Source organism: Mercenaria mercenaria, chromosome 13 (assembly GCF_021730395.1).
Source record: "Mercenaria mercenaria strain notata chromosome 13, MADL_Memer_1, whole genome shotgun sequence".
NCBI lineage: Eukaryota > Metazoa > Mollusca > Bivalvia > Venerida > Veneridae > Mercenaria > Mercenaria mercenaria.
Genome location: NC_069373.1, coordinates 77,167,484 through 77,188,737, shown reverse-complemented (window position 1 = coordinate 77,188,737; position 21,254 = coordinate 77,167,484). Strand labels below are relative to the sequence as shown.

General features: G+C 36.3%; 1 protein-coding gene and 1 long non-coding RNA gene across 2 annotated transcripts; one reads left to right on the top strand and one right to left on the bottom strand.

The window, feature by feature from the left end:
- Nucleotides 1–1,354: 1,354 nt before the first annotated feature.
- Nucleotides 1,355–4,118, top strand: LOC123529529 (tripartite motif-containing protein 3-like). Its single transcript, XM_053522383.1, has one exon. The coding sequence runs from the start codon at nucleotides 1,812–1,814 to the stop codon at nucleotides 3,828–3,830; it is 2,019 nt and encodes a 672-aa protein (XP_053378358.1). The 5' UTR covers nucleotides 1,355–1,811; the 3' UTR covers nucleotides 3,831–4,118.
- A 6,279-nt stretch (nucleotides 4,119–10,397) lies between these two features.
- LOC123529729 (uncharacterized) lies at nucleotides 10,398–19,917 on the bottom strand. The gene is made up of 3 exons (XR_008366875.1): nucleotides 19,737–19,917; nucleotides 17,572–17,686; nucleotides 10,398–16,228 (listed from the first exon to the last, which is right to left on the bottom strand). It is a non-coding gene; the product is annotated as an uncharacterized LOC123529729 (long non-coding RNA).
- Between the last annotated feature and the right edge of the window lie 1,337 nt (nucleotides 19,918–21,254).

The window sequence follows — 21,254 nt, the reverse complement described above, 5'->3', positions numbered from 1 at the left end:
CGTCGCCCGACAGACCCTCGACTGCAACCCACAAAAGAATAGAGGGGAAAGCCAGTCGTGATGTAGAATCAAACTGGGCACTGAGCTGGGAACCACCCAGTGTCTTGGTACAAGGAAATTTCGGCAGCACAGGATAGAACCAGATTGCGAAACCATACCATAAAGAAGGCTCTATGCCCTTTGGCATTTATTTACGGTACGTTTATTTGACCTCTATATTGTCCAATGTTTACAAACCTTTGAATAAATTCGATAAAATCACATTATCACAACAGTTTGTATTAGTATTGAGCATTCTATGTTTGTCCTTTTCGGCGGGAAAGGTTATACAAATATTGTCGTTCTCTTGTTGATTTTAAAACAAGATCTATACTGCCAAGTAGATTGCTGCAAATTACGTATAACGTCAGTATCTGTTTTTTACGGGAAATCGTGTACACGTTGAGCATATTTACGTCGGAAGAATGCCGAATTGCTTAGCGAGAACATGTAAAGGGTGTAAGGAAAGTTCGTTCCAACTGGAAAAAGCAAATCGCCATAGCAAAAACATGGAAAGTTTTCATTCATACTAAATGCTGAAATGTTGACGTATTGCTGCTACAGAAATTTGGTTAATTTCTTATTGGTTTATTCTATATACCAAGTTCTCAACTTTTGAAAATAATAAGCATTCCTTCTTTCATTAATTCCAACACCAACATTTTATGTCAGTTCTTGAATTATTATTTGTACAATATAAATTCAACTACTACAATGTAAAAAAAAACAAAAAACTTTTAAATATGTTACAACGAAAGTGTGCTGTTATAGAATTGGCATTCCCCTCTAAAATGTTGCGAAAAAATGCCATTTTCTACAAAAATATAGAAATAGGAGCAAATTTTCACCAGATGTCATACATTCATCTCGCCTTATCCAATAGTAAAGCCTAAACATGGTCATTGCATGGTAGTTTTTCAATGATTGGTATGAACCATTCCTGTTGTCTTTAACATCACTGGGACGAACTTTCTTTACACCCTTTAATTACACGGACATTGTCGAGTGTCATTACGTGTTCACTGTACTATCTTAAATAAAAATTTTCTTATTTGTTTTACATATTAAAGCAAATTCTCCCTCTCAATTTTTTCAAGAGAGAGCTTGATGGAACAGCCGCCATTTTGCCACACACTGCAAAGTTTTCTTGCATGTCAGTCAACTGTAATTTTTGTATCGTATTCATACTGACTCGTGTCGTGTTAAACATTGACAAGATTTAAGGTCGTTTTCACACCGCCTTTAAATAATCTTCATTTAAACGGACAATTAAAGACAGAAAAAATATGCATGGCCTTATATTAATTACAGACACTTCATAGGACTTTAAATCAATATTGCCTGAACAAATAGTCAGCATTGAATGATCACCAGTTTTCCATTTGTCACAATATCTGATAACAATATGCTTGAATAAATCCTCCTGTAGATCTTGAGTACATTTTATTTTATTTATTTCGCAGAGCTTATCTTTTCGTTTGGCTCGATTCCTTACAAATCGATTCTAACTTTCAATAGTGTTAATTCAAATCGGTGTTTATACAATATTGCATGCATTTTACGCCCTTTAACTTTATGTTATATATAATCAATCATAAACGCAATGTAAGCATATTAGGTTAAAATCACCTCGGGAATTTATAATGATCTTTGAAATTACTGTTCAGTTAATGAATACGGACATTAAATAATTACGAAAATTTCGGATGTTCTGGGATATTTAGGGAAAAAATAACTGTTCTTAACACCATAGTCAAAGATTGTCAGCAAAAATGACGTCGAAAATAGACATGGTAACGTGTCCAATTTGTCAGGACATGTATAAGAAACCGAAGTATCTGCCATGCCTGCACACATTCTGCGAGTCTTGTTTGGAAGGATATATAAACAATATTGCTAATATCTGTGCTAAGTTAGACCAACTTCCGGCCTCCATATTTGACAACAAACCTTATGTTTGGACGGGTGATGGATTTCCGTGCCCAGTTTGCAGGGCGCATGTGCAAATTCAAAGCGAGAAGGTGAAAACCGTTCAACCAACGCGATGGGCCACGTTATTTCCCATAAACCATCTGGTTCTAAGCATTATGGGGTACGACACGATACCCGTAGAAGACAGTGTTTGTACACCTTGTGAGAAAATTAACGACCCGAAAGCCGCTGAGCATTGGTGCCTAGAATGTTCCGAGGCGCTATGTCAGCTCTGTGCAAAGCATCACCATGTGCTAAAGGCGACAGACACTCATTCCGTAATAAAAATCACTGAACTGAAGAATCAGCGCGGTCCAAGCAGCCATGAGGAAGTGACACAATGTCATGAACATCCGGGATATCTGCTCGATATGTACTGCGTGGATCATAACAAAGTCGCCTGCTCCGAGTGCGCACGAGTTTCCCATAAAGCGTGTGAAACGGTCATACCGGTCGGAAAAGTTGCCGGAGAAATAAGAAATTCTTCCGAAGCTTTGAAGCTACTGGATAAGCTGAAAGAATGCAAAGAAGAAACGGAATGTATAGTTCTAGACAGAAAACGTACATCAGATAAGCTGACAGCGACCAAAGAAAACGTGTTGAAAAAGGTTGCTGATGTAAGAAAGGACATTAACAAAGTCTTGGACGAACTTGAAAATATTTTCAAAGAAGATTTAGAGAATTCTCATGCTCAAGTAATAAATGGACTAGAAGATCAGATCGGGAGATGTCACTTGTTGCAGAAGGCTGTGGACAGTTCAAGGGGAATCCTACAGGCAGCCATTGAATATGGGACAGACAATGAGTTATTTGTCATCGCACATAGAATGGAACGCGAATTCCATAAGTACGAAACAGTGCTAGAAAAAGAAGAAAAACATCTTTGCGACATAAATTACGATTTTGAACAAAACTACGAGATAGAACATATTCTTATGGCACTTGATGAAATTGGTTCCTTGAAAGTTAACAAAACTCCGACAATTGTTTCGCCATTTATTAAGAAACATGCAACTCCAGGTACCAGATTTGATGCAACTTCCGCGATGGATGACAGATGTGCCGAGCTTACAGGTGGCACGTTTCTTCCCGACGACAGGCTTTTGTTGGTAGATAACGCCAACAGGAAGTTAAAACTTTTTACACCAGATGGCGACCTCCTTTGCGAATTTGAACTTAGCTCCGCTCCATGGGATATAACGTGCGTCCCAGGCGGAATGGCAGCCGTTACACTTCCGGTGGAAAAGAAAGTGATGTTAGTGTCCGGAATGAATGACTGTATAACACCAGTGGAGCAATTCTGTACGTCTGGAAAGTGTTATGGAATTGCGTATTCTTATTACGCGAAGGACCTTGTCGTCGCATGTGACACGCCTGGAGATGGCCTGGCAACGGTCAAGGTCATTTCATTAGCTGGGGACGAGCTACGCAACATCGCGATAGGCGAAAATGGCCAGAGCATCATTTCTCGACCAAGTTATGTAGCGACAAATCCATTTGACGCCGACGTTTACGTTTCCGACGAATGCAATAACACCATTATTGGAATAACAACGAACGGAGAAATAAGATTCAAACACAGTCATCCCTACTTGAAACTTCCCGTTGGCATTGCTGCCGATAATCACGGTTGCATTTACGTGTGTGGGAACGGCTCCTGTGACATACATCAAATGACACGCGACGGACAAAGGATTCGTCTGCTGACAGACGGCTTGACACACCCTCGCGCGATTGCGTTCGATCCCTATGGCGACCGGTTCTTAGTTACAAGCGACGGCTCGTACAAGAGCACTGTTCAGCTTTACACTTTGTCCTAATAAAATTGCACTAGAAGAACGAACATGTAACTTATGTGAATGACTAAACAATAGCAAACACATGAGTTTAGTTTTATAGTTTTTAGTGACACAAATAGTTCTATATTTTTGTATCAACATGCTTGTTCTCGATTGTTCGAAATTCGCGCGCTTGATACATTCTTGTCATGACACATCGTGTTGTTTTCTATTATTTTTGTTTGAGATTGTAGTTTGCACTATATTTAGAAAGTTTACGAGATTTGAACCTAGTTTTAAAATTTTCACAAATAAATGAGTGAAAGTATGTATTTTGTTATAGAACTTTCGTAAACATGATGTTCATCCTATTACAACTGCTTCCAATTAATATTTCTAATATATAATTTATTGTACAACGTGAAGCAGGTCTCTTGGAATGACAACATTTGACAGGTATTAACCTTAGCGCGGATTTACAATACGCTGGTATTTCATAAAATAGTTCTTCAAACTATATCAATTATAAGCTGTTGGCGCAGCGCCCTACGTACCTACCTGACACTTTGGTATTCATTTGCAATCAAACCGTAAGCAGTTTCAAAATGGTCCCTGTCAACACAAGAGATTGACCGATTATCCCGGGTTATTATATATGCAAGTCCTTGTACGGTTTAAGTTCTGTTCTCTTTCCAGAGCAGGCACGGGTCCAAGTTTTCACAGAGGTATTTGATGTTCTATGTATACTCGTCAGATTTTAGGTATAATAGTATGTAACTCGTATGTGAAGGAATATCTGTCAGAATCTGCTGAGTAAACATAATTGGTTTTACAGTCTTGTATTAAGATGTTTGCAACTTCCACATTATATGCAACGGTCTTGCATTGAAAGTATTGAAGGCAACACCTAAAATCTTTCGTTTTTTTTTCATTCACAGAAATCGTCATGTCACGGTCCGAAACTCTGATTCTTGGGTGTAACTTGGGGTGGCGGTTCTCTTTGCATGACAGGTCCCCCAAAAACTATTGTAGAATATCATGAATTCATGGCTATCCGAGAAACAAGAAAACCGAGGTGGATAGTCTCACATCATGGCGCAATCTGAGATATTTAAGATGGCGCTCAATTTGGCCGCCAAATTTTCAAAGCGCATAACGATAAAAAGTTCGTATACATGAATATGCAAATGTATAACAAGAGGGCCAAGATGGCCCTAGGTCGTTCACCTGAGAAACACACCATAACAGTGAAAACATGTTTGACCTAGTTATTTCATGAAAACAAATATTCTGACCAATTTTCATTAAGAATGGACCAAAAATGTGGTCTCTTAAGTGTAAACAAGTATTTTCTTCAGTTTAACCTAGTGGCCTAGTTTTTCAGCCAAGATGACTTACATTCGAACTTGACCTAGATTTGATCAAGGCAATCATTCTGACCAAATTTCATGAACCTCAATTGAAAATTGCAGCCTTTATCATATACAAAACTTTTTTTCTTTGAATTGCCCTAGCGACCTAGTTTTTGTCCCAAGATGACCCATATTCAAATCTGACCTTAACTTCATCAAGGCTATCATTCTGACCAAATTTCATGAAGATCAATTGAAAAATACAGTGTGTATCGCATATACAAGGGTTTTCTTTGATTTGCCCTAGTGACCTAGTTTTTGTCCACAGATTACCCATATTCTAACTTTACCTAGATTTCATCAAGGCAATCATTCTGACTAAATTTTATGAATATCCAGTGTAAAATGTAGCCCCTATTACGAACGCAAGGTTTTTCTTTAATTTAACGAGTGACTTTGTTTTTGACCCTAGATGACCCATATTCAAATTTGACCTAGATTTCATCCAGACAAACATTTTGATCAAATTTCATGAAGATCCAGTGTAAAATGCAGCACCTATTGCATACGCAAGCTTTTTCATTGATTTGACCTAGTGACCTAATATTTGACCCCAGATGACCCATATTGGAACCTGACCTAAATTTCATCAATGCAATCATTCTGACCAAAATTCATGAAGATCAATTGAAAAATACAGCCTCCATCGCATACACAAGGTTTTTCTTTGATTTGACCTAGTGACCTAGTTTTTGACCCCAAATGACCCATTTTCGAACTTAGCCAAGATTTCATCAAGGTCATCATTCTGACCAATTTTCATGAAGATCAATTGAAAAATACAGCCTCTATCGCATACACAAGGTTTTTCTTTGATTTGACCTAGTGAATTAGTTTTTGACCCCAGATAACCAATTTTCAAACTTGGCCTACATTTCATCAAGTTCATCATTCTGACAAAATTTTATGAAGATCAGTTGAAAAATACAGCCTCTATCGCATACACAAGGTTTTTCTTTGATTTGACCTAGTGACCTAGTTTTTGATCCCAGATAACCCATTTTCGAACTTGGCCTAGATTTTATGAAGGTTATCATTCTGACCAAAATTCATGAAAATCAATTGAAAAATACAGTCTCTATCGCATACACAAGGTTTTTCTTTGATTTGACCTAGTGACCTAGTTTTTGATCCCAGACGACCCAATTTCGAACCTGGCCTAGATTTTATCAAGGTTATCATTCTGACAAAATTTCATGAACATCAGTTGAAAAATAGAGCCTCTATCACATACACAAGCTAAATATTGACAGACGACAGACAGACAGACGACAGACAGACGACGGACGCCGGACATCGAGCGATCACAAAAACTCACCTGCTCAGGTGGGCTAAAAAGGGAAGCAGATACAGTATCACACTATGGTGACAAAACCTTTATTTGGAGGACAAATTTACTAGAAATTCTATTATTTTCAACTATTTTATTAACAAATATATGGAAAATGTGTTTAAACATTCAGGCTAAACATAACAGATATGGAATGCAAGGCTGGACTAAGTTCTGTTTGATATGGTTACATACTAGTACTCTAATAATAAGATAACATACGGATAAACATTATGTAATAACACATTATAGCATCACTCCCCTGGGTGAAATGACAAGTATATTGGTATAAACAGTGCCGGCTCGCTCGCAAAGTTATGTGTACAAATGAAACAAGAGCTATCAGTTGACAGCGCGCTCGACTATTCTCAGTGCTTGATAGTATAATATAAGCTATGAGTAAAACTTTAACATTACAATAAGCATATTCTAAGTCAAAAAGGGGCCATAATTCAGTCAAAATGCTTGATAGAGTTGCCTCCTCCTTTTTACAGACTGGGGTCATGATGGTAAACAAGTATGCAAAATATCAAAGCAATACCTCAATGGACTTTGAAAATATTTGGGGTGGTACGCAAACTTTAACATTTATTCTAAGTCGAAAAGGGGTCATAATTCAGTCAAAATGCTTGATAGAGTTGTCTGCTCCTGTTTACAGACTGGGGTCATGATGGTAAACAAGTATGCAAAATATGAAAGCAATATCTCAATGGACTTCGAAAATATTTGGGGTGGTACGCAAACTTTAACATTTATTCTAAGTCAAAAAGGGGCCAAAATTCAGTCAAAGTGTTTGATAGAGTTGCCTCCTCCATTTTACAGACTGGGGTCATGATGGTAAACAAGTACGCAAAATACCAAAGCAATATCTCAATGGACTTTGAAAATATTTGGGGTGGTACGCAAACTTTAACATTTATTCTAAGTCGAAAATGGGTCATAATTCAGTCAAAATGTTTTATAGAGTTGTCTGCTCCTCTTTACAGACTAGGGTCAAGATGGTAAACAAATATGCAAAATATGAAAGCAATATCTCAATGGACTTTGAAAATATTTTGGGTGGTACGCAAACTTTAACATTTATTCTAAATCGAAAAGGGGCCATAATTCAGTCAAAATGCTTGATAGAGTTACCTCCTCCTTTTTACAGACTGGGGTCATGATGGTAAACAAGTACGCAAAATACCAAAGCAATATCTCAATGGACTTTGAAAATATTTGGGGTCGTACGCAAACTTTAACATTTATTCTAAGTCGAAAATGGGTCATAATTCAGTCAAAATGTTTGATAGAGTTGTCTGCTCCTGTTTACAGACTAGGGTCATGATGGTAAACAAGTATGCAAAATATCAAAGCAATATCTCAATGGACTTTGAAAATATTTGGGGTAGTACGCAAACTTTAACATTTTTGTGACGCTCACGATAACGCTCACGCTCACGCCGACGCCGGGGCGAGTAGGATAGCTCCCCTATTCTTCGAATAGTCGAGCTAAAAAGATGAAAAATATCAGCTGAAAGGAAGCCATTTTGCGTAAAAAAAAAATATTTGTTGGGTTTCAGTGTCAAGTAATAACGAATATTTTTAACACACGTGAGCATACAAAACATTCAGAAGACAAGTAGATGTAATAAAATTTGTATAGATCGATATTTTGTCATTGTGAGCGTGTGGCTTTAATGAACAACTGAATATATAAGGAAAAATATTGATTAATGTAGTGACATTTTACCAAACGTTTGTTAACAACATTTACATATTTAACGACAGATCTCATGCACCACCAGTGGTTGTTGAGGAGGGTGGTGGTGGGGTGGGAGGGGGAAGGGGGAATCGCCCAAGCGGCTGAAAAGGGACGTATACTCTGACTATACATCATTTCAACAAGTCAAGATATACGAGAAGACAATCTGAACTAAAAAAAATGTCTACGTCCCCGTGAGGGGTTTGACATTAACGGAAGATAAATAGATAAATACTCATTAATGTTTAGACCCAAAATGCACCAGCGGACACAATTCCATACCTATTTTTCAAGAATGTCCTGTGTGAGACCTCATTATAGGACGTGGGTATTCCCTCCCGTATCTACTCCCACTCAGCGCTATGCGTCACGCCGATGACGTCTTTACTCTCAACTTGTGCCATCAACCCTATCCCACCCCGGCTAGTATTTATTTATTTATTTGGGTTTTACGGCGCACCAACACAGTATAGGTTATATGGCGCCAAACAGGACTACAAATTTTGGTTCCACATCTCATTTATATCGAAATAAAAACATGAGGTATGGAATCAAAATTTGCATACCTGCTGGAATCACAGAGTTACTGCAAAACCAAGTGTTAAGACCCCCGGCAAGGATCTTTTAGCACAAAATATGAGCTTAGACAATAAATCTGTCTATACATCATTCCAACAAATCAAGATGTACGGGAAGACAATCTGAACTAAAAATGGAGGATGGGGGAGAGGGATGCTTACTTTATCTAAACTGAATAGTATCAGAAAGGTAACTGAATCAACAGAAACCTGAAATTCCACAAGTCGATATATAAAAAAGACACCCTCTATAAAGGAACGTTTTTTTTTAATATTTAAAAGAGGGTATTTTAATAGGCTACATAGACTTGTGGTGGTTTATGGATAGAATTTCAGGTTTTTGTGCTGAATTGTAAGCAAAGCGATTAAAAGATGTACTAAAATCCATCAAAAATGACATGGCAGAAATATATAACTTTGAAAATATCAGTAACAGAGATGAAAAAGTAAAAATAAAAATGTACATGAGAATTTTTAAAGATTATCCTGCCAAAACCAACACTGGTTCTTGAAAATTAGCTATGGGTATATACGATGACAGGTTAATAAAAGAAACAAACCCAAATCAAATCTTTGGGGAAAAACGAAACTGTAGTTATCGTAGGAATGCAGGTACTATACCTATCCGAACTAGAAAGTAAAAAATAATATTGGCATTGCAATTGGCGGACTGTAGATATGCCTTATTTACATCCATCAAATCATACCTTACTAATTTATAAAATGACCACACGAAATATACTTTTAAATCATAGCACACGTGTAGTTCTGTGTGAATAATATAATGATATGCCATAAAACTACAACCATAGTTGTATGTTCTAGTTAAGATAGTGGACCCGCAATGACAATCGGCAAATTACGTACATGTATTCTCCGTATGCGATTTCGGCATACTTCGGTTTTTAAGGAACGTCCTGTGCACGTTGAGCTATTTAGGACGGATTACATCAAACCGGAAGTGACTACTCAGTGTTACATGTCAAGTAGTCCAAAATGAAATTCCATGCTCACGGGTGGTAAACGCGCAATCCTATTCCCATTGGGAATACGCTTAAAATGGGTTGCGCGACTTCCGGTGCTGGTGTTGCGCATCAATATATACAAAATCGAGGTAGGTGGGTTTTTGTTTTTGTAAATAATGACACATTTATGAGTGTTTTCGAAAAAAGCAAAATGCTATTCGACACAAAAATGAATAAAGATCATATGTTTGAAATGCGAAATTATTAATTTAAGAATCAGCCCTGATATCATGAAAACTCTGCTGGCTCGGTCTGTCAGAAAAGTTTGGAATCATAAAAATGCAAATTTTCTAACTCTTGTGCCTTCTTTCTGGAAATGTGACGCTTCTAATGATCAAACACGTGTATAACAGTCATGAATATTACATACACTTGAACGAAATGTTGCTTTAGGGGGAAAGATTGGCAAAAAAACAATCGGGAATGGGGTTGCGCCCTGGGAATGGAGTTGCGCGTATACATTATATACATTTATGATGTATACGAGCAACTCCATTCCCGGTGCGCAACCCCATTCCCGATGATTTTTTTGTCAATTATGTCCCTGTAAGCAGGATTTGAAGCAAATAATTTTGATATTCGTTACTATATAACAGTTGAGTTAACATAAAAAGCATCAGATGTCCTCAGATTAAGTATATGAGGTCGAAACTTCCATTTTTGTTGATTTCATACTTTTTTCACACTTCGTGCCGCCAGAGTTTTTGTGATAACAGAGCCGAATCATAAATTACAAACCAGATATTTTATATATACGATGTATCATCATACTTGTGTCGAATAGCATTTTCCTTTTTTCGAGAAAAAATATTTTTGTCTCATACGAAGCAAAATCATGACTTCACATATCTCAATTTCGTCTATTTTTACGCGCAACACCAGCACCGGAAGTCGCGCAACCCATTTTAAGCGTATTCCCGGCGGGAATTGGGTTGCGCGTTTACCACCCGTGATGCTATGAATGAAATCTGGTATAATGAGTGACATGAGGAGGTGACAGTTAAACTTTTGGCTTATTTTTTATTGCTTATTGTATTGAGAAAAGATCTAGACCATATTCATTGTGAATTTCCTGGAATAAGTTTTATTCTTTGCGAAAAATGTCTATCTACGCGTCATTGCTAACGGGTGTTTTCATGGGGGCATTTTTAGAGGGTTTTAGAGATGTTTCTCAGAACAGATTATTTTTCTTATATACAACATAACATGTCAACATTTTTCTATTTTTGATAAGAAGACATGTTATACTAAATGACCATATATGGTTTTCATATCAATGAAATGCTCTAAAGTGCTGAAAATGAGGTCTGAATGTTTTGTTATTAATATGAAATCAATAAGGAATTGAATTGGTAGAATGTAACCTATAATTAAGTCCGAAGAATGCCGAATTGCCTCACGTGAATATGCAACTACACGGAAATTGCCGAGTGTCATTACTGGTCTACTACATTAAATCATTATGTAGTCTTCTGTGAATAATTATGAGTACATCATCATGCTAATGTCAAAAATATCATTTATAATCAAAGATATATGTTATTGCTATTCATATATTTCAATGTATTGCCCAGTTGCAATAATACAATAAAATGACAAAAATAAAAACAATTGGAACACATAACAGGAGACATAATTGCTAAAAACTGAGATCCAACACAACAGGCAGCCTTAACATTGTCATATGGAACGCCTCTTAAGTTCTAAGACAATAAATCAATACCCAAAAGAATTTAATTTTACACAAGACCTTTGCTTCTTAAACATTCACTCTTTTTTAACTTTGCAAAAGTTCAGACAATGTACATTTTCCCACTTTTAAGAATATTATAATAAAACATATGAAGAACAAGAAGTTTTGTAAGGTGTTTATGTGTTCCTTTCTACCCTAAGACAGTGTTAATATAAACAAGCAGTGTCAACAAACATGAAAGAAATCAAGTAGACAAGCACTTAGCAATTTATACATACACAAATCCCTTTGATGTAGTGAATCGAAAATAACATTAATAAATCTTTCGAGTCAGCTGTAACATTCAGATCTATGCTGTATAGGACATGTAAAACAGATAAGGAATGGTTTAAGAATGGATTTTCTGATATCATAAATAGTGTGTGTTTCCTGAAGATGTACCCGTACACAGTTCTATTATGCATGAGAATTGAAAATACAATGTAAAGGCACATTAATGCCTCGGTCACAAAACCGTACGATGTCCGTTCGGTTTTAAACAAGAGCTGTCTGATGACAGCGCGCTCGACTATTCGAAGAATTGATTGAAGAATGGGGTCAAAATATTCCCACGGATATTCAGACAAAAGAAATAAATAGATTAGACTAACAATGTTCCTGTATTACTTTGATTTCGATAAGTCTTGCACTAAATCGCAATATATGAGCCAATTTCAAAGTCCAAAAAGGGCCATAATTCAGTCAAAATAGTTATGTACTCTTGCCTACAGATGGAAATCATAATGATAAACAAGTGTTCGAAGTTTAAAAGCCATTAGTTTTGACAAAACATGGACTTGTATGAAAACAGAACCAATTTCAAAGTCCAAAAAGGACCGTAATTCAGCCAAAATAGATGACAGAGTTATGTTCTCTTTCCTACAGATAGAGACTATTATACTAAACAAGTGATAAAAGTTTCAAAGCCATATGTCAAACACTTTACAAAAAATATGAACTGGTACGAAAAACTTAACCAAGATTTCTAAGTCAAAAGAGGCCATAATTCAGCCAAAATCCTTGATGGAGTTATGTACTCTTGCCTATAACTGGACATGGTGATGGTAAACAGGTGTTGAAAGTTTCAAAGCTTTATCTCAAAAGACTTTGTCAAAATATGAACTGGTACGAAATATTAACCCAGATTTCTAAGTCAAAAAGGGCCATAATTCTGCCAAAATCCTTGATGGAGTTATGTGCTCTTGCCTATAACTGGACATGGTGATGGTAAACAAGTGTTGAAAGTTTCAAAGCTTTATCTTTAAAGACTTTGTCAAAATATAAACTGGTACGAAAAACTTAACCATGATTTCTAAGTCAAAAGGGGCCATAATTCAGCCAAAATCCTTGATGGAGTTATGTGCTCTTGCCTATAACTGGCCATGATGATGGTAAACAAGTGTTGAAAGTTTCAAAGCTTTATCTCAAAAGACTTTGTCAAAATGTGGACTGGTACGAAAATCTTAACCAAAGTGTGACGCCGACGCCGACGCCGACGCCATGGTGAGTAGGATAGCTCTACTTATTCTTCGAATAGTCGAGCTAAAAATCGTACGAGTCCACCAATTTTAGAATCCTTACGGTCTCTGTACAATCGTAGCGTCTGGTCACAGTACCTACGGGCCCCGTACGATCTTTAGTGGATGCAATCGTAGGATATCTGTACGGACATCGCAGACAAGTCGTGCTGAGCTCGCAAGGAGCTTGAATCACCAAGGAAGTCGTACGGAGCCCGTATGGCGATCGTAACGAGTGCGAGTCCCCTGCGATAGTCGTGCGAGCATCGGCAAGACTCGCAGTTTTCCAAATCCGCACGGACATCGTGCGATGCCCGTACGTGCTCTTCCGGGGCCCGTGCGGTTCCCGTACGGGGCTCTTGCGAGCTGCTCCCGACTTCGAAAATCCCTACGAGGTCGTAGATGTTCACCGACTTCTCGAGTCCTCTACGAATTCAAAAAAATCCGTACGACGCTCGTACAAGTCAATGATGTCCATACGGACGCCGACGAGTTTTGGCAGCAAAAATTCGACTGAAAACCTACTCGTTCGGAGCTCGTAGAGTTCTTGTGACCAGGGTACAATTCATAATGGTATTTTGACACAAACTGCACTGAACATACGGGTGTATCAGAAAACGACAAAATACTTAACGCTATCTGGGACAACAACATGTTGTTATATATACAAGAAAATAGTTACTTTCAGAAAATGTTATAAAATAGACATCTTTAAAAACGAAGAATAAAGTTATAAGGTAGATTAATTTTTGAGCAGTTTTATCATGATGAAATAAATTATAGAATGGGACATCACTCATTTAAACGATTTAATGCAGCAATAAAATATGGAAAACATTTCAAAACCTAAGCTGGATATAAAATAATTAACCGTTTATTGCCAATAACTACTTTTTTCTTACTGTTAAGGTAATGGACCGGCACTGACACGGCGGAAATTTCCATACAATTTACGTATCCTCGTATGCCACTTCGGCACTATTCGGTCATAACAGAAACTGCTTTCTCATAACAACCGGAAAATACGTATTCTAACGGAAAATGCCGACAGTCTTTACGAGCCCATTACCTTATATACGCTCTTTCCATTTTGTAAAACGAATGGTACATGTAAGTAAATGTTTATTTTCCAGCGCTGAAAAGAAAAACAAATACAGGTGCCCGCCACTCGAACGTTGTACGATTTCTTTTTGGACGAAGGGCTTACTGCTTACAGGAAACAACGTACACATATGGGATACTATCTTAGGGTCAGGTATACGAAAGTCCGAGGTAAAACCAGTTAACTTTAAAAATAACAGTTTGGTAATAAGTGTAGTTCATAATGAACCAAATTAACAATTAACAAGAGCTGTCCGTAAGACAGCGCGCTCGACTTTTCTCAGTGCTTGACTCAAAATTAGAGCTTTGCCAGTAAAAACTTTATTAAACTTTAAACAAACATTCTAAGTTAAAAAGGGGCATAACTCTGACAACATTCAAATCAAAGTTATGGGGTTTGTTTCTCCAAGTGAACACTTTGATAGTTAATAACTATTTTAAGTTTCAAGTCAATAGCTTTGATAGTAACAGAGATATTTGACTTTATCAGAAACTTAAACAAAAAAATTCTAAGTCAAAAAGGGGCAAAAAATCCATCAAAATTCAAATCAGAGTTATGGGGATTGTTTCTCCGGATGTTGACTTTGATAATAAATAACTATTTTAAGTTTCAAGTCAATAGCTTTGATAGTAACAGAGATATTTGACTTTTAATAAAAAACTTTGACCAAAAATTCTAAGTTAAAAAGGGGCATAACTCCATCAAAATTCAATCAAAGTTATGGGGATTGTTTCTCTTGGTGAAGACTTTGATTATAGATAACTATTTTAAGTTTCAAGTCAATAGCTTTTTTAGTAACAGAAATATTTGACTTTATCAAAAACTTTAACCGAAAATTCTATGTTAAAAAGGGGCATAACTCTGTCAAAATTCAAATCAGAGTTATGGGGATTGTTTCTCCTGGTGTAGACTTTGGTAGTAAATAACTATTTTAAGCTTCAAGTCAATAGCTTTGATAGTAACAGAGATATTGACTTAATCAAAGACTTTAACCAAAAATTCTTAGTTAAAAAGGGGCGTAATTCTGTCAAAATTCAAACCAGAGTTATGGGGATTGTTTCTCCTGGTGTAGACTTTGATAGTAAATAACTATTTTAAGTTTCAAGTCCATATCTTTGATAGTAACAGAGATATTTGACTTTATCAAAAACTTTAACCAACGGTGACGCCGACGCCGACGTCGGGACGAGCGCAATAGCTCTACTTTTTCTTCGAAAAGTCAAGCTAAAAACTGGTAAAAGTTTAACATCTGAACTGACAATTTAACTTGCAAAATGCTTAACATACTTCATTTATAAAAGCTTTGCATAAGTCAATGGATACCCGTCATTATTTCATGAAATTTTCTCCAACAAAAGTACCGTAAGCAACAACCTTAAAATGCTTATCACCTTAATGAGGCCGAGTCAACCTTAAAATGCGTTTCCATGATAACCAAGCATCTTAGTCAGGACGAGGCAATATTAAACGTTTTATCCACATTGACCATGACAGGGCATCTTAATCAGAGGAAGTTCTGCTTTTTTGTCTAACTGGAATTTTGGATTTTACAGGACTATTATTATTATTCACACTGGAACTTGTAGCTCTTTTTCTTACTTGGCCGTTTTGTTCAGACTTCTCAACGCCTCCTTCTCCTGTCTTTTCAACGTTATCTAAAACTTCCTCATGATTATCGTCTGCTATTTTTTCTCCGGCAGTTCTTTGAATTTTCGTAGAATCCAAGTTTTCCGAATGTTGATGATTTGGAAGTTCCGATTTATCCGATGAGGGTGTTTCATTATGATCCGAATCTTCCGGGTGAGGGTGTTTTGGATGATGGAAACACCAGACGTATAAAGTACCAATCAACAGAATTGCTGACGTAATACCCATAAGAACAAACGCTATTTGGACGCTGTAGTCCCGTACGGACAGAATCATGTGTTCTTTGACATCATTAAAAACTTCCTCAACTTCATGGAACACCTCCTCAATCTCGTGAGTGAACTTGCTGATTTCTAATAAGAAAGAAATATATTTTAAAAAAGCTGAAACGTACTTAGAATATAGTAAGATTTTTTTACAAGTTCATTTCTCCTTTTGGCTTTTGTTCACTGCATTTGCAAACAATTTTATTGACATCTTTGCCTTGTATCTACAGCAGTATATATGTCCAGAGTTATCCTAGGTACTACTTTACCTCCATCTATCTGTATACGTTCATGTGTAATATTGAAAGTAGGGATTTTCTAACAAAGTCATTATGCATAACATCTACTAGTATCTGCATAGCTTTAACATAAAAAAAAACTTTATGGAACTTTAAAACGTACATATATACAAACAAGAGCTGTCGGAGGACAGCAACGCTCGACTATTCAACAGCCTTGTCAATTGAATGAATACAAGTTGAAAAAGGGGCATAATTTTGTAAAATGCAAAGTAGAGGTATTGAACCTCTGTACTGCATGTCATATCATGACAGTGAACAAGTGTGTGAAGTTTCAATCCTTTCCAATTTGTGGATACTGAGATACCAGCTTACATACAAAAACTTAACAAAAAAGTGCTAAGTCAAAGGGGCATAATTTTGTAAAAATGCCAAGTAGAGTTATGGGACCTTCACAGTGCATGTTAGATCATGACAGTGAACAAGTGTGTGAAGTTTCAATCCATTCCAATTAGTGGATACTGAGATATCAGATTACATACAAAAATTTAACCAAAAACTGCTAAGTCGAAAAAGGGGCATAATTTTGAAAAAAAGAGAGTAGAGTTATGGGACTTGCTTAGTGCATGTCAAATCATGATAGTGAACAAGTATGTGAAGTTTCAATCCATTCCCATTAGTAACTACTGAGATACCAGCTTACATACAAAACCTTAACCAAAAATTTCTAAGTCGAAAAAGGGGCATAATTTTGTAAAAAAGCAAAATAGAGTTATGGAACCTGTGCAATGTAAATCAGTTCATCACAGTGAATAAGTGTGTGAAGTTTCAATCCATTCCCACAAGTGGTTACTGAGTTACCAGCTTACATACAAAACCTTAACCAAAAATTTCTAAGTCGAAAAAGGGGCATAATTTTGTAAAAAAGCAAAATAGAGTTATGGAACCTGTGCAATGTAAGTCAGTTTGTCACAGTCAATAAGTGTGTGAAGTTTCAATCCATTCCCACAAGTGGTTACTGAGATACCAGCTTACATACAAAACCTTAACCAAAATCGGGACGCGGACGCGGACGCAGACGCCGACGCCGACGCCGACGCATGGGCGAGTGCAATAGCTCACTATTCTATGAATAGTCGAGCTAATAAAAAGTAAACTGCGAAAAAACAATACGTGTATATTCATGCTCACCTTCCTTGACTGTCATTTTTGAATGTCGTCTGCTCAATGACTATTCCTCACAACATACTATAGCCTCACAGTATACTAGCAGAAAGTATTATATTCCAGCTCCTGCTTGTTAAACCTACAAAACAATTACAATCCGATAAGTCCAGGTAAACAAAAGATATTATACATAGGTATTTTTACAATGCAATGCATGTCATGTTAAATGTTCTTAACAATTGTTCGATCAAAATGCAACAGGTTTTTGTGTCACATCTCGCAATATATACTACGATGATAAACAAAACATAATTTAATATGACGACATTATGTTTTGTCTTTCTGCATTTTAGCTGATCAATTTCTTTCCCATAATGATATCAATTTGCTTTCGAAAATGTCAAACGATTATAAAATTCAGCTGCCTAAGGTCTCTCATGGACCATTAAAGTATATTGAAATATTTATTATTTACAAGTCCTCATGCACCAAAACCCTGAAAACTACCAACGACCAATGAAGTTGATAAATTAAATATAACGAATGAACGATATTACAGTAATCAGTTAGGCATTTAGAATTTGAATATTACGATAATGTAGTATTTTTCCTCTGGCTTGTTTTGCTGAATAGATCGAATTGCGCTCTGTATACTGATGTACCGTTGTTTCAAGGTAATTAGGTTTAGGCCAAGCACGTTGAATGGCTGAAGGCTTATGAATATTTTAAGTAATGAGTTTCTTTTATAGCTAAAATCACTGCAATTTATTGACCAGGTACTGCGAACATATATGCCGAGAATTTCATTTTTAGATACCTAACTCAATTGAGTAAATGACTGTCTTTTATCATGTTTATATATAAATAATTGAAAGTTTGGTATTCAAGTCATGTGTCATACTGAATGACGTTCGGAAATTATTCTGAAAGTTGCGTAAATACTATAGTTTGCCACAAAATATGTGGTGTTTTTTTTCATCCATGTTGTTACAAGGAATCAAAGGAATAAACTAAACATTGTCGGCAACTGTCGTCCCAGAACTCGTCGTGAGAATCTATAAAAGTCGCATTGGCCCTGGGCTCGCAATGGTACGGGGCGAATCACAGAGCCTAAGTCTAACCACGGTGCCTATAAGATTAAAGTGTAGTATCTGAATATGGGAGAGAGATATGTAAACTAGTATATAATGCACATGATAACGATAGCTAATAAGTCACTGTTTTAGTCCTGTCTTGAAGTTAGGTATTTTCTCAGCGTGCACAACAATATTCAACTCAATTTCTTCCATTAAAACAGTTCTTGGAAAGAAAGAAATTTGAACAAGTGTGAGATTAACACTGAAATGTCTTTATACACTCACGTGATTATCTACAATGTTTATACAAACACAGTCTTTAAATTGTTTGGTTTAAATGAATCTCTTTGACTGTATAAGGGTAAAATGACCATAGCACTCTAGTTTATAAGCTATAACTGAATTCAATTTAAAAGTTTTAAAATTGCATAAAGCATGTAAATACAATAACTATCATCTATATAGCAAATATACACGAATGCAATTAACGTGGTTACATCAACCCCTGACTAAAATTGGTCTGTGGCCAATACAGCTTTGCACGCTGGGCTAGTAGGTCTAAAGAAACCCTGCCATGACGCTGGGCTAATAGAGTTTGACAAATTTAGGCTAATACAATGTCAGAAAATATCCTGTATGTTTAAGATGATTTCCATATTCGCCAAATGATAGGGCCCTACTCAAGAGAACACGGGGACCTAAATTCTGTCCGGCTAAATAAAAAGGATGGTCCCCTCTGGATACCATGGATAGGATTTCAGGCATCTGTGAATGAACTTTTTTTAAAGAAAGCAGGTTCCATCTTGGTCCAGATTTCGTCAGGAGGCTACAGGTTTTTACTGGTTCGCATCCATTTCAATTTTGGATCTACTGTACAGGTTTTTACTCGTTAATTTCCGACTTAAACAGAAATGAAACAGTGAAAGCCTGCCTTTATCAATATTCGTCCAGGAAGAAGTTAGGGCGTGTGTCCTGCCTGTTCTAAGCTAGTACAGGAGTGTCTCACTTCCCCTTTAACTACTACAATACGCTTGACTGCTCCTTTAATAGTTTACTACCTTGTTATGTTACCACGTATCAGCTAAATGTTAAACTATAAAGAAATCGACCAACCTGTGCGTGCCCTATTCTTCTTTTACCTATCAGTTGACTATTAATCAATCCATCATGAAGTCTCGTAACTTAATTTTGGTAAAATCACTGAAAATGTAAACAAGTTGTTGACCGACTTAAATGTTGAAGAAGACAACTCGAATTAACTCCCTTTCATAAACGATACACCCGAGTGCGGCTCCCGAAAGTGACTAACCAGCCGTATTAAAACTATTATATAGAGACCTTAAGATCTTTATATTATCGTATAGATTTTATTTCAACATTCTCAGATTACGACTGCTTTGTATTAAAACTGTATTTTGAAATTAATCGGATATATCTGTCAGTATAGATATCAAGGCTGACCTCTGTGAAGATATATTTTCTGTCTTGTTTGTCACTGTGTTATATAACTCTAGTATCAGCTTTCAAATACTTCCACCAGATACCAAGCGTGGAGCCAGAAATAGTCCAAGAGTAATTAATCTTCCGAGATATTTATCTCATTTTCTGTCAACTTTCCTTTGAATCATAACCAGTTATGTAGGCCTACGGAAATGGTAAGCAATTCTTACATAGGCTAATATTCAATCATTAAATAAAATTTACCCGTGTAAACTAGTTTAAATTAGCTGTAAGGGTGACTGTTATGCATGAATTTCACGAAACCGTGTCAAAAATGTAAGCCGTACTAAGGTCGAGATAATCCTACCGTAATCTCATGGAGAGCATGCTATTATATAAATCATTTGTTTTTTTCTTTCCAAGCTTGAATTTCATTTTAAAATAGACGTCTGTTAATTTTCTCCTGCTTTGTACAGCTGTGAAATTCATGTAATGTATATTTTATTTAATACATTCCCTCGCCAACTCGCCATTTATTTAAGCTTTTTCACTGTTCGCCTAAATTGTATATAGGAGAACACTTTTTTCAAGAAACTGTTTGATGAAATTGATTCTTATTTCTCGTGTCGTCAAATGTTTCAAAAGTCCAAATATAATAACTTTCAGTCGGAACTAATGTAATTTATGTTGATTCGTATCGTTCCTAAATACCACAGTTGCAATTCCTTTAAAAGCTGGGTGAAAATCAAACATTTGTTCTATTATTTTTCTTCTCTTTTTTTTTGTCTAATAAGATAATTATCAACGTTATCGTTTCGAAACTGTAGATTGAATCTTTAATTAAGAAATAATGTATAGAAAACCCGTAATTTAACGTTCACAGAAAGAGGTTAAACGTCCGCGGAATAATTTCACAAGGGCATAGCCCGAGTCACGGGGTATAACTGATTTTGAGTGTATTAATTTAGGTAAAGCTTGATTTTGCTTTCTAATATGTTTAACAGAAACAAGCATATTAGAATTTAATGGTATATGTAATACTGAAAATTAACACCTTTTAAGTTCCGTGAGAGTTTTAGTTTCCTGATAAACTTTGACGTTAAATAGAAACAAGAAGATGTTACCCTATTACAAAAGTCAAGAACACCTACATATGTGCTAATAGCCAAATAAGTTGTCATATTTTGGAAA

Excerpts from the sequence above, each read along its gene's own strand:
- LOC123529529 (XM_053522383.1), top strand. The coding sequence starts at position 1,812 with ATGACGTCGAAAATAGACATGGTAACGTGTCCAATTTGTCAGGACATG.